This window comes from Ctenocephalides felis, unplaced genomic scaffold (genome assembly GCF_003426905.1).
Source record: "Ctenocephalides felis isolate EL2017-DRISC unplaced genomic scaffold, ASM342690v1 CF-g0.4_SCAFFOLD_00845, whole genome shotgun sequence".
NCBI lineage: Eukaryota > Metazoa > Arthropoda > Insecta > Siphonaptera > Pulicidae > Ctenocephalides > Ctenocephalides felis.
In genome coordinates this window covers 51,842,546-51,861,542 of record NW_020536999.1, presented here as the reverse complement: position 1 = coordinate 51,861,542, position 18,997 = coordinate 51,842,546, and the positions used below count along the sequence as shown (strand labels likewise).

Sequence of the window (18,997 nt, the reverse complement as noted above, 5' to 3'; positions counted from 1 at the left end):
ACACTTTCAAAATTCTGATTCTCGTTAATGACTATTTTTTTTTTTTGTTACAATTTATTTTTGTTAATCAGGACTTTAATGTCTTATTTACAAAATTGATATGAGCAAAAAAAAAATACAAAAAAACAAAATGCAATACATTGAATATTAAATGAAAAAAGTTAAAATAAAAATTAAATTAAAACAGTTATACAAAAGTAATAACATAAATAAACGATGACGTGATGATGTATGCCGCGTACTACGCGTTAATGACTATAAGATAAAGATTTGATATGAGCATACGTTTAATTGTTCACCAATAGTTAATAATGTAAATATTTCTACCAAAATTAGTTACTGTATTTTTCTTTTGTATACACTGTCCTTTTTATATAACCTGTTTGGATATGTCGGGTACTTCAGGGAGGATATAGAATGCTATGATTTTCTCTCTGAATTTTCCTTCTAATTAGTGCTATTCGCTCTTCTTCTGAATAAAGATCGCAAGTCTACTAAAACTTCGGTAGCGAATGTGTCATTCTACATTTTACTGTTTAGTTCTACATCTCTTTATAAATCACGTTAAGGAATAGATTTGCTCTAATCAAAGATGTGCATTCTAGTATATGAATGCGTCCAGTCGTTTCATATTAATAAAATTAATTACTAAATTTAACTACTAATTTACTATTTAGTTCTAAATCCCTTCATGAACCATGTTATAAAGGCTAGTTAAAGGTTGGCCCTCAGCAAAGATGTGGGCAGTTTAAGTGAAATTTTCATGATTCTATCTCAAGGCATGATTTCATATACCGCCAATCTTTTTATATCAAATATTTAATTTTCACTATTCAATTCTAAACCTTTTATTCGATATATTGAAATTGTCTCCTCCACTAGTCGCTCCCGCCGACCGGTGAGCGCCGAATACAATATAGATTTCATACGTTTCGCGTAACTGCATCTATCTACATACCCGTCCGAATAATTTGCAATAAAATCTAATGGAACTGCCTTATAGTGTCGAAGTGGAATAAACTGTCCTATAAAATCATGCATATATATCACGAATCGTTAAATATGGCTTCACGTTTTAATAGTTACCGGCTGAAACGGACGCATTTGACTGATTTATTTCCGACTATCATATTTTGATGAAGCCTAAAATTTAATTTTAAAACCATTATTATTTTATATTCATCAAAACGTGTGAGAAATAAAATGTAGCTCTATCTTATTTGATTTAATTAGTGAATTACCTGGAAAAATATCAACTGCATGTTGATTCAAATGTCTGGAATTGTACAGTTTTCCAACCATGTACTTTATTTGTAAACACTTTAGTACTTCATTACTAAAAACATACTACAATAAATCACACTTTATATATTATAATCATTATATTAGTACAAATACTATATAATTTACCCATAAAATATATGGTAAGTTTATTACATAACTATATACGAGTATTTCTATTTACTCGTATTTCTAGTAGATTCTTTAGCACTAAAATTATTTAGATGTAAAAATATATTTTATCGCCTAATTAGCTTCGATTTTCATTAGGCGTAACTAATTTTTGGAAGATACTTCTATGAAAAAATGCCATCATTTTCATTGTATAATTATTGATTATAATATTTCTGAGTTTTTCAACAAATATGATAATCATTGTTGAAAGCTAGTGGTGTATGGCATCGTGCCTTAAGGCAAATTTCTGGATCTTCTCGTACTGTAACAAAATGTTCGAGAAATATTAAATGTTTTCAGTTAGATTACTATAAATACTGTAATATTGTCTAATATTTATAAAAAAGTTATAAACTAAATTACACAAGTATATAAGTGAGCTATAGATCCTTAACCAGAACAAAATTGAAATCGGAATTATTTTCGATATACAAAAATTTAAAAAAAATGAGATGATTTTTTTTTTCCAAAAGCAAGTCCTTCGTTAACGAAAACAGAAAGCTTTTTGGATAATTCAAATCGGATGCTTATTTCTCTCAAAAGCTGCAATTTTTACTACGATTACCTAGTTATCTTCGAAATGGCTGGACCTGCCTTTGCCAAAAACGAATCACCGCTTCTCCCAATCATTACAAATTGAATGTTTTTTCGATCATTCAAATCGGATTCTACGTTTTTTCAAAAACTCAATTTCTATTTTCAGCACTCTTCACTCCGTATTTCCGTAACGGCTGGAACTGCCTTTGCCAAAAACTTATCAGCATATCTCCTTATCAATAGGAATCGAATGTTTTTTGAACCATTCAAATCGGTTGATCCGTGCGCCCAAAAACGTGAACACAAAAATGCGGACACACAAAACACACATCAATTTTTCCTGAAGTATGCCAAAATGTTCAGATACCTCTGAAACGTAAAGATATGCAAAAATTTTCCTGTTTGATTTTCGGCCCATTACTATAACTTACCCTACGGAAAGTTAATTATAAAATACTTGTACTAATAAAATAATATATAAGATATAAAAAATATATAAAAACTACTATTTTCTTTTATTTTAAATATATTGATCAGTTTTTACCTTAAATCACAAAAATGATAATTAGCAGTACCTTTATTTCCATATAGACGAGAATTCTCCATCACAGTTAAACAGTATTTGTTTTTCCTTTTTTGAAATATTTTGCATTAATTTACATAAACGATTAACCAAAATTAAGACAGTTTTTATATATCTGTATTCCACATGGTCGTAAAACAGCCAAATATTTGGAATTGCTTTCTCAGACAATATTTCAATCCAAAAAATACATTATTACTAAATTTGGATTTATAAAAAAACTATATAGTCAATCTTTTAACATTTTTTCATTTTAGCTAATGCAAATTCAAGTTAAATATTAACTTTTTACACTAGCTTAATAAAAATAAATTACAAGTTGTATTTGTATCAAACAAATCGTATCAGGACTGAGTGTATCTATAAAAGTTGTGAACACTGCATACATTTTAAATGCAATCTCATATCTATTCATTCTGCAAACATTTTGTACATGTATATACATATATATATATATATATATATATATATATATATATATATATATATATATAACTCATTTCTTTTATCATAAAATTTTGTAATTAATAAATCGTTTATATTTTCATCCAATGGATTTTATATTTTCATATTCATAACTTTTCCCACACTGTCTTGATTATTATAACATGTATCAATTATATGCAAAATAAAAATCATAAATAAAAAAAAAAAAAATAGGTATATGGCATATCAGCATTTTGGTTACTGTGATTCCACTTTGGAATAGCATTTATTTACTCTAATAGCCTCACGAGATGTGCTAAAAGCTTGTATGATCAACTAATAAATTTTAAGTATTTTCGACAATATTTGATTTCCCTAGAAATTATACTTTACCTTATTTTCTGTAAAATCAAATTTCTCCATCGTGGGTTGCAAAAGTCCATGGCTCCTAATAATCTTCGTCCTTTTCCAATATAAGAGTTGGATTCGGCAACTTGTCAAACTCTGTCGCTTTACGGAATTTCATAAACTTTCTTGTGGGTGTTATTATATAGTTTCGTGTTTGTTTGACACGAAATTCTCAAGCAGAAAATCAGCAATATCGAATATATTTCGTAACGTCAAATATTTTACTGAAAGCTTTCTTGGCTTTGGAGGAAATTGTAAGGAATTCATTTCATCAGAGTAAAAATTTCGTTATTATGCATTTTGCTTTAATAAAACTTTTTTGTCGGTATTTTTTTAAAAATACTTTCTATTATTATATTAAATTATTTAATCTATCCTAAATAAACATCAGATTGTATCAGATGCCTGTAGACTAAAATTTTTAGACTGATTTTTACATTACATTTATCCATTGACCTTTGTGCTTCATCCTATAATATTTTTATCATATCAATCTACAGATAATATGTTTCAAAATTATAATTCACTGAAATATTAATTAATAAACAAAATACAAATTTTATGCATTAATATAGATTCTTACCATCACACCAGAACGTCTAATAACTGGATTGGCTGTATGCAGTATGCATTCGATTTAGACAATCCAAGTACTACAAAAAAATTGCATATGTTCCATATGGAATAGGTTTAGATATTTAAAAAATTAATAGATTTTTTCGAAGTCATCAATACTATGATAACACAAGTCGCGTCTATTTTGATAATTAATTCATCTGATAACAAGTATTAAGGTGGCCAAACGTCCTGATTTGGCCGGAAAAGTCCCGGATTTCCACCTTATGTCCCTGTTTTTTTTAAAAGCATTTTTTTGTACCGGTTTTGGATCTTTTGTTCCGGATTGTGCCAAATTTTAGAAAATTAACAGATAAATTAACAAAAATTTTAAAAACAAACAAACAAGTGCTAATGTTTTCAAACTACTTGTCTATATATGTATAAAATTTAATAGAATATTATACAAGGCTCAAAAGCGCGAAAAACATAAGATATAATATCATAGATTAAAAAGTATTGCATATAATGGAATAATAATTCATATAAAAAAAGATTTATACAAAACTGTTAGTATATACGGTTTAACATAACTAAAAATTGCCGTCTCAGTTTTGACCATAGAAAAATATGGTCACCGTACAAGTATGTATATTTACAGTATGAATAATGTTTGTGAATATATAATATTGAGTTCACTTCATTTTTTGACTTTATTATATATCAGAAACCATGCATTTGTCCATCCATATTTTAGTTATTTATTGCCATATTTTATTCATATATTACATTGAAGATTAGATAAACCTAAAATAGAACCTTTACAGTCTGTAAAACTATAAATAATTTAATGAATAGTGCAGAAAGAGTGCTGTTTCGTATATATATATATATATATATATATATATATATATATATATAAATTCAAACACTTCAAGTTATTCTATGATATTCTAAAAACAGTATGAAGATATTATGCAATAATTTAATTAATCCATACGTGAATTACATACTTTATTATTGGGGGTCTATAAAATATATTATAACTTCACCATTTTTGTTTTACTAAAAAATTTAATTGAATAAAACTCAACTTCGCGAAATGCTAAATTGAAATACAAATAAGCACCTCAATTAGAACTATGTCAAGTAGTATAGTTCAGAGGATGCGACTGAAACTTAAAAAGGCTTTAATTAAAACTTTTAACTTAGATTGGATTTTCTGCAAATTGCACGTGAAACATAGGAGCAAACCTACCTCCAACTTTTGATTAATTAACGATGAAATGTAATGGAATGTTCGCTACTGATGAATCAGTAACTGTATTTAATTTTAGAAACAAAAAATGTCATGTAACAAAGTTAAGATAAATGCTTCTGCTGCATCTATCTTAGGAAAATTGTTAAGAGGTGGTACAAGACTAATAGAAAATCGAGGTCAAGGAATTTATAAATTTGTACAATTTTCTAAAACTTTCTATAGCGATTTTTGTTTTTTCAACTTTCCGTAGGAAAAATTAAAATGTTTGCATATCTTTACGTTTCAGAGGTTTCTGAACGTTTTGGCATATCTCACAAAAAATGGATAATTATGAAAAATGTATAATTATGAGTTAAGGACAACAGTTTTTTCATATAACCTCTATGAAAGCTTGAACATGGGTGAGGTGAAAAGGGCTAACTGAACCTTTATCCTGGCAAAGATGTAAGCAATGAAAATAGTAAATAAACTAGTAGAGCGCATGGCATCGTGCCTTGAGGCAAATTGCTGGAACTTCCCGTATAATTTTTTTTTTTTTTTTAAGGATTAACATTTTTGAAAAAAAAAATTTCTGAAAAAATTAGATTTTTGAGAAACTATAAATTTGGGCAAAATTTACTTTTTTTTTCAATAAAAAACGACTTTTTGAAGAAAAATTTATTTTGAAATATTTTGGAAATTCTGAACTTTTTTCAAAGCAATCGTACTGCTTTAACTGCATGAAGACGAAATATCAAAGCGCGTAAGCGCTGCGTCGCCGTTTAACGGATAAACATTGGTACGGAACCCATAGGAATGTAAACATATTTATTCTTATTGTTAAAATTTCTATAAAATATCTGATAATTTGATGTGCATATGTCTAATGATCATTTTTGGCCGCCAAATGGCATTTTTTTTTTACCTTTTTCACTAGATCTCTGAAATCACTAGACCTGCCTTCATGAAAATTTGACCAGCTTTTAATCTTGTTAGTACAAGTAAAATGTCGTCTGAATTATTCAAATCGGACGCTCCGTTCTCTTAAAAACTAAGTTACCGTTTTTGGGACTTTTTGCGCCATATCTTCGGAACGACTAGACCTGCCTTTGCCAAAAACTAATCACCACGTCTCCTTATCAATACAAATCGAATGTTTTTCGAATTATTCAAATCGCTTCATCCGTGTTCCCGAAATCGTCGACAAAAATTTGTATCCGCACACACACATACACGCACACACATACACGCACAGTCTGGGATGCATAAAGGCATTTCCTTCACATACTTTCACATACTTTCCTTCACTATACAAAAAAACACATATACGCACACACACATACATCCATTTTTTCTAAGGTATGCCTAAATGTTCAGATTGTTTTGAAACGTAAAGATATATAAAAATTTTCATTTTAGATTTTTCTGCGATTACTATACCTTGCACAGGAAGTTAAAAAGTAAATTAAGATAAAAAAAGTAATTTTACAGGAGATAGCTTAATTAACTATAATAGATTTAGTTTGCACAATATGATTACTCCAAGTCAAACTGGACCTTCCTGCCTCGCTCTACCCTATGTTAATATTTTTCCTTTATAATCGGAACTTCAATATTATTTTTTACGTTTAAACTAAATAATCTAGAATTATTCTCTTTAGTAGAAAATGTAAATGAAAATTGATATTTTTGTGACCCTAAGAAACCCAAATTAACCTCATAATAAAAACATGAGTTTCGCGGCATCCTTAATGAGAGATTCGCCGTTCTGAATATCATAAGAATACTTTTCCGGGAGTTAGTTTAATCTTGTTATGTAAGCTGAAACTCTGATGTCAACTTCATAAAACTTCTTAGTCTTCCGAAATCGCAATTATACAAATATACAAATAAAATTAATGGCTTTTATATTTATTATTATATTATTATTCATTAAAAATTTGCAAAGGCATAAAGAATAAAAAATATTTTTTTTGAAAGTTCTTGATTTCTTAAAAGCTATACAAAAAATGATTGTGTATTGTATATGCATTTTTCATACTTACAAATATTAATTATATTCAATTAATATTTTAAATATATATCATCGTAATAAAGTGGGTTTATATTTTTCATGCGAAGTATAATAATTTATTGAACTAGTATCTAAAACTAATTATATTCATAGACTTCTTTATGAAAGTAAAGTTATTTCATTAAAATTATTCTAATGTGGAATATTACAAATTTTGAAAATGTTACAACTACACAAATATAAATTTATATTTTCAAATAATTGTTTTAAAAAGTATAAATTTCACTATATTTAACTAAATTTGTGAATATATACACTATATTTGTGAATTATAACTGATGCAATTAGGCATAGCTTTCAAAATAAATGTAGATTTTATAATGCAATATGATTAATTTAAATAGTATAAGAAACTTTATGATATATTTTTGTTTGGTATATCCAAATATTTCAAGTGCTAATTGAATCTTACTCACAATACATCATCTTAGGAATTTTTCTTAAAACACAAAGATTATTGAACAAAGTTATTCGTATCTTAACTGAATTTACCTCTACAAAGGTAAAATCAAAGTCTTGCTAAGTACTAAGTAAGTAAATTAATTTTACTAGTAATTACGATGAAATCTTTTGTTCAGGGCAAATAAAAAACTAATAAAGGTAATAATAATAGTAATAGTAATAATAATAATAATAATAATAATAATAATAATAATAAGTACGATATTTAATCACTATAATTCTGCTAAATTAAATTTACTAGTAATTACGATGAAATTTTTTGTTCAGGGCAAATGGAAAATTAATAAAGGTAATAATAATAATAATAATAATAATAATAATAATAATAATAATAATAAATAGTAGTCTGCCCGAAAGCAAGGTCCATGGTATGAGAGCACCACAAAATCAATGATTTTCTTCCCCTCCCTTGTTTATTATTCCTATTACCAGTGGTGTTGTGCTAATATTTTTTTTGCCAGAACGCTAAAATTTAAAATCCGGTTCATAAACCGGTTCAAAAAGTTTGATATATTTCGATACGAACTCACAAATCTAATATATTGACTACTTATATAATTAACTCTATTATATACAGCTAGTCTATAAATTAAATTGTACAAGTATGAGGGAATCATTGAGTGCATAATTTATATTCTTTAATAACATTAATTATATTTATTGTGCTATTATTTGTATTCATTAATACTTACAGATATTTATTATGATATAAAAGTACTCAAGATTTATTACAATACTTTATAAGACTTAACCTAATAAATACGATAGATAACCTATTACCTATACTATATTATTGTATATCATAGGTAGATATCTATTATCAATCATACCGTGAGATACCTACACCGTCATTAACTTATTATACCTACATACTTTTTACTTCTTATAAATATTACTGTCTAATTTATATATTTACCTATATTATATAGGTTTACCTTACGCACCATGTATTATATCTTTACCTATCTATTGTCTATACCGGGAATTGAACCCGGGACTTCCGCGTGGCGGTCGCGCACCTTAACCACTACCCTATCGGGTACCCCCATTCATAATATAATATGGGACGCACTGTTGTTTCCGCGGGTCATTTTCTAATTAATTAGGTAATTAATACTAAGGTGTCGCGACGACACGCGAAAAAATACGCTTGATTGTAGCGTTACGGTGGTCTCGTGGTTAAGGTTGTCGCGTGCCACGCGGCGGACCCGGGTTCGATTCTCGGTAGGGTTAATGTATAGTGTAAGGAAAATTATAGGTAATAAGATATATAGTAGATATAGGTTAGGTGTATTCGGTATACAATGTAGGGATTTGAGAGCATATGATGAAATATAGCGTACGGTATAGATGTAAGGCGTGTAGTATAGAATGCAACGTATAGGCATACGTCAGGCTATAAAAATACACGAATAGGAACCTATTATATAGGTGTTAGCGTATAAGAAATGCGATTTAATTTATGAATATTATTTTTTCTACAAGAATTTTTATCTCGGTATATCTAAAATATCCAAAATATCCGTTAAGACATCGATTACACCTTACTGCTGCCTTTGCTGTTATCACTTCATAAAAAATTAATTACTGCACTTTTAAACAATTGTGTGCACAGTGCGACAATAACCATAGAACTATAAATTTTATTAAATGTTTGAGTAACTTGTGCGAGCTGATTTTCTTAAGATGTTCTTAGTCTCGCAACTTACCGAATTCTAAAAATTCTAAATTTAAAAATATAATATAAAAATTATTATACCGCTGTCAGGAAGGGATGGCAATTTATAAATATACAGACTAATACATACAGAATTTGGAATTTTTCTATAATCCGTAATATTGAGAAAGTTTGCATTAGACCTAAAATGGGATCCGTATTTACCTAAAATTATATGATTTGCACATGCATCTTGTGCTCACTTAAACTAAACAACGATCATAATATATTTAACGAATTTTTAACAGTATTTACTAATTACATTCAAATCACCCAAAGCAAGTGGGTTAAAATCGTGTAAATTTTTAATTTGCCTCTCCCCTTTGAATTTAAAAATGGATCTTTCTGTGGGGCGAGTGATTAAAAAAAATTACCAATAAATGTTGGATTGTAAAAATTTACAAGCGATCGAACGGCTTATATTTTTGCCTTAGATGGCAAACAATTCATCCAATTATTAAAATATTACATTTTTTTGCAGCTCTTATGCTTTTGTATTTATAGAATTGCTTTTTTCGCTACAATTAATTTCCATTATATGAATGTCTTAAATTATTTATTTTATTCGACTAACGTCCGCTATGTCCGAAACAAGTCCAACTTATATCCGAAATAATCGGGCATCAGACTCTTTTCGGTCTTAAAGTAACATATGTGAAGTTTGAAATACACTACTGTATTGTAATTAATATTTCAGTTCATACACCTCAATTTGTAACTAAATTAAAAACGACTTTGATAAAAACAGTGGTGTTGTGCTAATATTTTTTTATTGGAACGCTAAAATTTAACAACTGGTTCATAAACCGGTTCTCATTTTTTTTTCCAGTTCCGTTCGAAAAGGAAAGAAACAAAAATTATTACAAAACCCATTGTGTGCACATATATGTATGTTTATTACAATAATAAGAACATTTAATGAAAATTAGTTGGAACGCGTTCTTTCCCAAAAATGATTTGCCGGAACGACGATCCGGCGCGTTCCGGCTCGACAACACCACTGCCTATTACCTATATAAGGGTATTTCTATTGCATATTATAACTCTTAATAAAATATGAAAAATAATACATCTGTTTATAACAAATATTTAATGCAAAGAAAAGCTCTTCAATTAATTCAAATATTATGCAAAAACATACTATTCTATTAACCCCTAATGTATAATTTACAAAATAAAGCTTGATACATTTTTTTTAGAAAATATTCTGCATCACTGTGTTTTTTCATATTTTTTTCTTGCATTGAGAAATGATCAATCGAAATGAATTTTCGTAATTTTGCATATTTGGTTCCAAAGCAATAAAGTCTTTAGAAAATTCTTGAAAAATGGTTGAACCTATGAAAAAAGTAGGCAGTATCATTATTTGGCTCTGCTTGAGAAAACATCAAGCAAAAGCTAAATTTAGATCATTTTATGCCCAAGTATTACTATTTATCTGCATTAGTAGAAACGTAAAAGTTAGTTCTAAATTTAACTTCCTGTAGGGTTTCTGCTTGTGTTGATGAAACTATTGGTTTTGGGTAAAGAAATTTTTTATATCCATTTTTTATTTTCAAAAAAAAATTTTAATATCGAAAAGAATTCTGATTTTAGTTAGAATTCTAATTATAGCTAAAGTTCTAAACATGACTTATATACTTCAAATAAATAATTTTAACTTTGTAATTCAGTTTATATAATACTTACAATTAGAAATATTGGACAATGTTCTTCATTTTAAACTTGATAGATTAGGTTTTAATTATTCTGATTTTAGTTACAATTCTAATATAGCTAAAGTTCTAAACATGACTTATATACTTCAAAGAAATAATTTTAACTTTGTAATTCAGTTTTTATAACACAATTAGTAATATCAGACAATGTTCTTCATTTTAAACTCGATTGATTAAATTTTGTTTATTCTTTTTTATAATATACGAATAATGAAAGTTACATTATTTATAATCATCTATTTGAAAACATTTAATATTCCTCGAATATTTCATTATGGTACAGGAAGTTCCAGCAATTTGCCTTAAGGCACGATGCCATATAACACTTGTTAAATTCTGTGATGGTTAATTAATACCTACGTTTTGGAATCTCTCATCCAAGGGTAAGTTAACACATCACTCAATAATATACATAATATACATAGGGTATATCATAACTAATTATTAATTTATTTGTAATATATAATAATTAATTAAATAGTAGTAGGATATATTGTATCTGTGCAATATTAAACATCAAGCAGATCCTTTCTTAATTATTAAATTTAAATTTTATTTTATTAATCATATTATATCAAGGAAACTCAATAAGCACCTGCGGACTTATTGAGTGATGTGTTATACAGCATATTTTATAATGACTAATAGTTGCGTAATTTAAGATTAAATTTTAATTGAATGTCAAAATGATACATTATTGAAATTATCCAACACAAAGCAGTTACTGAGATATCGTCGTAGAAAGGATCTCATTTCAAATTCTATTACAGAGAGCGCCTTCGTTACAAATAAGCGGCGAGCTTTGGCATTATAGTTGTCCGGACAACATTCCTTCCGGGATTTATGTTCCGTTTATTAATGACCAAAGTGCAAATTGATACATTCCTAGTCCACAAGATAATGCGCATGATGAAATAATAACAAAAGCTACGAATATTCCATACAAAATATGCAGCTTTATGATCGTTGTAAATTGCACGATGCGCATTTTCACATGCGACGTAGAAATGATTAATTTTCTAGGAATTTGATGTAAAATAGTTTCTAATTATTGTGAAGTTATAAAAAGCAAAATAAAACTAGTGGTGTATGGCATTGAGCCTTAAGGCAAATTGCTAGAACTTTCCATACCGTAACGAAGTGTTCAAGGAATATTAGATATTTTCAAATAGATCATTATAAATATTGAGTTATATAAACTGAATTGCAAAGTTGAAATTATTTGTTTAAAGTATATTAGAACTAATTAACTTCCCATAGGGCAAGTTATAGTAATCGCAAAAAAATCGAAAATGAAAATTTTTATATATCTTTACGTTTCAAAACCTTCTGATGCACATTTTGGCATACCTTAGAAAAAATGGATGTATGTGTGTGTGTGTGTATGTGCGTGTATGTGTGTGTGTTCGGATACAAATTTTCGTCGACGATTTCAGGAACACGGATGAAGCGATTTCAATAATTCAAAAAACATTCGATTCGTATTGGTAAGGAGAAGTGCTGATTAGTTTTTGGCAAAGGCAGGTCTAGCCGTTCCGGAGATATGGGGCAAAAAGTGCCACAAACGGTAACTCAGTTTTTAAGAGAACGGAGCGTCCGATTTGAATAATTCAAAAAACATTTTACTTGTATTAACAAGATTAAGAACTGATTAATTTTCATGAAGGTAGGTCTAGCGGTTTGGGAGATCTAGTAAAAAAGTAAAAAAATGCCATTTGGCGGTCAAAAATGATCATTAGACATATGCACATCAAATTATTAGATATTTCATAGAAATTTTAACGATAAGTATAAATTTTGTTTACACATTCGATTCCTATGGGTTCCGTTCCAATGTTTATCCGTTAGTTCTCAAAAATCTAATTTTTTCAGAGTAATTTTTTTTCAAAAATGTTAATCTTTTCAAAAAAAATAATGTTTGGTAAGAGAAGTTCCAGCAATTAGCCTTAAGGCACGATGCCATGCGCTCGACTAGTTAAGAATAAAATCTGAACCATTTTCGATATACAAAAAAAAAATGAAACAATTTTTTTCCAAAAGCAATTATTTTGGTAAAACAAGCAGAAAGTTCTTTGAATCATTCAAAACTGTCTCTTAGTTTCCTAAAAAAAAACTGCCATTTTCTGTACAATTAGCTCGGTATCTCTAAAACGGTCGGATCTGCCTTTGCCAAAAACTAATTACATCTTCTCCCAATCATTACAAACTGATAGTTTTTTAGATCATTCAAATCGACTACTCTGTTATGTCAAAAACTCGATTTGTATTTTCTGCACTCTCTGCTCCGTATCTCCGTAACGGCTCAACCCACCTTTGCCAAAAACTAATCAGCATATCTTCCTATCAATAGAAATCGAATGTTTTTTGAACCATTCAAATCGATTGATCCGTGCGCCCGAAAACGTGGACGAAAAAATGCGGATGCGGATTCAAATGTTTTGAAATGTACTTCTAAAGTAATGTAAAAAACACATTGGTTAACAGTTAATTGAATTCAAATTAACTATATTTTTTATATTTTATTTCAGGTGAGCACCTGATACCAGCAGGTTGCATGATTCAGATGTCGTTGTTCTATTTGCACAGAGACCCGGATCACTTTCCGGACCCACTGAAATTTGACCCTGACAGATTCACGCCGGAGGCGTCTCGAGGCAGACACCCATACGCCTACGCCCCGTTCAGCGCCGGACCAAGGAACTGTATCGGTAAATATTTTTTTACACATTTATACTTTTCTTTATATATATATAGCATAGAGCAGAGGGGCTTAAAGATCCGCGGGTAAAGAAGTTATCATCAATATGTAAACTAGTGGGCATTTAGTCTTAAGCAGTGGTGTTGTGCTAATATTTTTTTTGCCGGAACGCTAAAATTTAAAATCCGGTTCATAAACCGGTTAAAAAAAAGTTATATATCGATAAGAACTCACAAATCTAATATATTGACTTCTTATATAATTAACTCTATTATATACAGCAGTACATAATTTATATTCTTTAATAACATTAATTATATTTATTGTGGTATTATTTGTATTCAATAATACTTACAGGTATTTGTTATGATATAAGAGTACTCAAGATTTATTACAATACTTTATAAGACTTAACCTAATAATATGATAGATAACCTATTATCTATATTACTATAATATATTATTGTATATAATTGGTAGATATCTATTATCAATCATACAGTGAGATACTTACACCGTCATTAACTTATTATATACCTATATACTTTTTACTTCTTATAAATATTACTGTCTAATTTATATATTTACCTATATTATATAGGTTTACCTTATGCCCTATGTATTATCTCTACCTATCTATTGTCTATACCGGGAATTGAACCCGGGACTTCCGCATGGCGGTCGCGCACCTTAACCACTACCCTATCGGGTACCCCCATTAATAATATAATATGGGACGCACTGTTGTTTCCGCGGGTCATTTTCTAATTAATTAGGTAATTAATACTAAGGTGTCGCGACGACACGCGAAAAAAGACGATTGATCGTAGCGTTACGGTGGTCTCGTGGTTAAGGTTGTCGCGTGCCACGCGGCGGACCCGGGTTCGATTCTCGGTAGGGTTAATGTAGCGTGTAAGAAAAATTATAGGTAATAGGATATATAGTAGATATAGGTTAGGTGTATTCGATATACAATATAGGGATTTAGAGTATGTGATGAAATATAGCGTATGGTATAGATGTAAGGTGTGTAGTATAGGCATACGTAAGGCTATAAAAATACACGAATAGGAACCTATGATGTAGGTGTTAGCGTATAAGAAATGCGAATGAATATAAGATTTAATTTATAAATATTATTTTTTCTATAAGAATTTTTATCTCGGTATTAAATATCTAAAATATCCTAAATATCCGTTACGGCATCGATTACACCTTACTGCTGCCTTTGCCGTTATCACTTCATAGAAAATTAATTACTGCACTTTTAAACGATTGTGTGCACTGTGCGACAATAGACATAGAATTATAAATTTTATTAAATGTTTGAGTAACTTGTGCGAGCTGATTTTCTTAAGATGTTCTTAGTCTCGCAACTTACTGAATTCTAAAAATTCTAAATTTAAAAATATAATATAAAAATTATTATACCGCTGTCTGGAAGGGATTGCAATTTATAAATATACAGACTAATACATACAGAATTTGGAATTTTTCTATAATCTGTAATATTGAGAAAGTTTGCATTAGACCTAAAAAGCAATGCTTATTTACCTAAGCTATGGAAATATATATGGAAAACTTATATGATTTGCACATGCATCCTGTGCTCACTTAAACTAAACAATGATCATAATATATTTAACGAATTTTTATCAGTATTTACAAATCACATTCAAATCACCCAAAGCAAGTGGGTTAAAGTCGTGTAATTTTTTAATTTGCATCCCCCATTTGAATTTAAAAATGGATTTTTCTGTGGAGCGTGTGCCCCATGTTGGGAATTACTAGTCTAGGAGTACATTTTTTTAATCTACTACCAGGTTAATCAATAATTGAGTGATCATCAATTCCAAAGCACCTTCATCAGATTTTTAAAAGATCAAAGTTTCCATGAATATGCATACAAATCTCAAATTGTAGGCCGAAATTTAGACAATAAGTCTATTGAAATATCAGGGTAACTCTTTTGCTATAAATTGTCAACTAATTTACCAATAAATAAATGTCAATAAAACAATGATTAAAAAAAATTACCAATAAATGTTGTTATTGCAAAAATTTACAAGCGATCGAACGGCTTATATTTTTGCCTTAGATGGCAAAAAATTCATCCAATTATTAAAATATTACATTTTTTTGCAGTTCTTATGCTTTTGTATTTATAGAATTGCTTTTTTCGCTACAATCAATTTCCATTATATGAATGTCTTAAATTATTTATTTTATTCGACTAACGGGCATCAGACACTTTTTGGTCTTAAAGTAACATATGTGAAATTTGAAATACACTACTGTATTGTAATTAATATTTCAGTTCACACACAACTCAATTTGTAACTAAATTAAAAACGACTTTGATAAAACCAGTGGTGTTGTGCTAATATTTTTTGTCGGAACGCTAAAATTTAAAAACTGGTTCATAAACCGGTTTAAAAACCGGTTCTCATGTTTTTTCCGGTTCCGTTCGAAAAGGAAAAAAATAAAAATTATTACAAAACCCATTGTGTGCACATATATGTATGTTTATTACAATAATAAAAACATGTAATAAAAATTAGTTGAATAATAATTTATAAAATTTACTTATTATATCATTTTCTGTATGTAGCGATTTTTTTATATTTTTTCTTGTCGGAAGGACGTTCCGGCGCGTTCCGGCTCGACAACACCACTGGTCTTAAGGCAAGTTGCATTAACTTCCCGAAATGTGTAAGAATTGACTTAATCAATGGTAATTGAAATTTAGATATTTGGATAAAATTTTCGACTGTTTATTTCAAATAGAAAGTTATCGCTTTCAATTAAATCCAAACATTGGGATTTCGAATAGAATTTTCTCAAACACATTTAAAGTAACTGTAATTATATTAATTATATTGCACAGTCACGTGCTTGTATACCCAAAAATTGTAGCTTATTATTTGAAATTTTAATGAATTTACAATGTTTGACTCATCACAACACAAAAGCAACTTTTGACACAAATTTTAACTATAATATTTTCTCAAACTTTGATGAATTTTTAACATTAAACTATTTGTCGTAGGGCCGTAAAATTTTAGTATGATCTCTAAGACTATGGTATCTACCGTCAAAAAAAATCATAAAAATTGTCGACAATTTTTTTTTAACACCTTATTACAAGAAAACGACCCTGCCAATCTCCACCAAAAACTAAATAGCACTATTACCAACCAATATCTTTCAAACGGCTTTTGAATTTGCAAAATCGATTCAGATGTCCGGGCTAAAACGTGGACGAAAAAATTTTCACTTTTCTGCAAATTTTATAAACGCTGGTCCTCATCGAGATACGTCGAATGGCTTTTAAATTTTTGAAATCGGTCCAGCCGATTTTGAGAAAACGTCGATTTACGGCAAAAAATCTGTTCACATATGCACATACACATATTTTTTCCAGTTCTGGTCTTATTTGATTCAGAATGGCTTGAAACGTGGAGAAAACAACATTAGCGAATCGGATTTTTTTAAGAAAACTTAGAATTTTCCTTTAGGAAGTTAAAAACAAGTGAAGTCAGAAATTTTTCAACAACAATATTTGAAAGTAGAGGTCAAAACATCTGTAATCAGCCATTGCAATAACTCAAGCAACGTCGTTATCAGGAGCTTAACAACCATGTTTTAAAATCTAGAACAGAAGTATTTTCTTTCGCTGTTTGTTTTTCTGGTTGTGAGCACTGTCGTTATTATTATTTTTGAATTATATTGAATAGATTTTTTATGTATAGCCTTCATAAAAGTATACATGTGATTGGAGCAAAATGAACCAACTGAATCTTCGTAAAAGTATAAACAATGAGAAATTAGTAAATAAAAAAGCATACTAAGTTGAAAAATGCTATTTAAAAAGAGGTACATCAAATAAATAGTTATTTCAACTCTGGTGATAAATTTTTCTGACGAAATACTATTTCAAGGCTATATACGGTTTTATCTTTGTAAAAAATGTGCATATATTTTGCGTTGGTTAAATAATGTAGCTATTACAATCGTACAATCTCTTTAAAATTACAATTAAAAACATTGGGTCTGTTTGCTCTCTCGCTGGGTAAAAAGGGACTCATGACAAATTTTAGAAAAATTGTGAAAAACATTTCTGTACTTAGGAACTAACAGGGAATTATGCTTAACATAGTATGGTACTTGTTTCTTTAATACGTTTTATGTGCTCTGATGTAGTTCATTTGGTTTAGACAATATAATTAACTTCCCGTAGGATAAGTTATAGTAATCGCAAAAAATCGAAAATGAAATTTTTATATATCTTTACGTCTCAAAGGTTACTGAATATTTTGTCATACCTTAAAAAAATGTGTGTATGTGTGTGTGTGCGTGTGTGTGTGAGCGGATACAAATTTTTCGTCGACGATTTTGGGAACACCGATCAACCGATTTGAATAATTCAAAAAATATGCGATTGGAATTGATAAGGAGACGTGCTGATTAGTTTTTGGCAAAGGCAATTCTAGCCGTTCCGAAGATACGGGGCGAAAAGTGCCAAAAACGGTAACTCAGTTTTTAAGAGAGCGGAGCGTCCAATTTTAATAATTCAAACCACATTTTATTTGTATTGACAAGATGAAGAACTACTTAAATTTTTAAAAAGGCATGTCCAGCTGTTATGTACTCTCAATAAAAATAAATAAAATGTCATTTGGCGGTCAAAATTATTTATTGGACATATGTGCATCAAATTATCAGATATTTTATAGAGATTTTAATAATGTGAACATATTTTGTGTAATTTTTTTTAGATTGCGTACCAAGATTTTTGATTACGGTACGGTAAGTTTCAGCAATTTACCTTAAGGCACGATGCCATGCAACCTAGTTACTGAAATCAAATTGGAGCTTTGTGCTCCTGACCTACAAACGCATTTTCTATATATGCTCTACATGCATGCACAAAATATTTCCGAATATACCATAAATGCAGCTAATATTTTGTTCAACCGAGTTTTGATTGTATCTTGTATTTTCTATCTGTGAAAATCTCATTTCGGTGACACCGGTAATTCGCAATTCACGCACCTTTGAGTCGCGCACGGCTTTTTCGACGGACTGATCAGTGATATAATGCGAGTGTGGCTCCCGTGAAAC

General features: G+C 29.2%; 1 protein-coding gene across 1 annotated transcript in view; it reads left to right on the top strand.

Annotated features, from left to right (window-relative positions):
* Positions 1 to 18,997, top strand: part of LOC113363865 (cytochrome P450 4C1-like) — a gene marked incomplete at its 5' end in the record, with an annotated part of 201,304 nt that overhangs the window by 176,677 nt on the left and 5,630 nt on the right. The window contains 1 exon segment of the mRNA XM_026606351.1: positions 13,704 to 13,883. Within this exon segment, the coding sequence (XP_026462136.1) occupies positions 13,704 to 13,883 (180 nt within the window).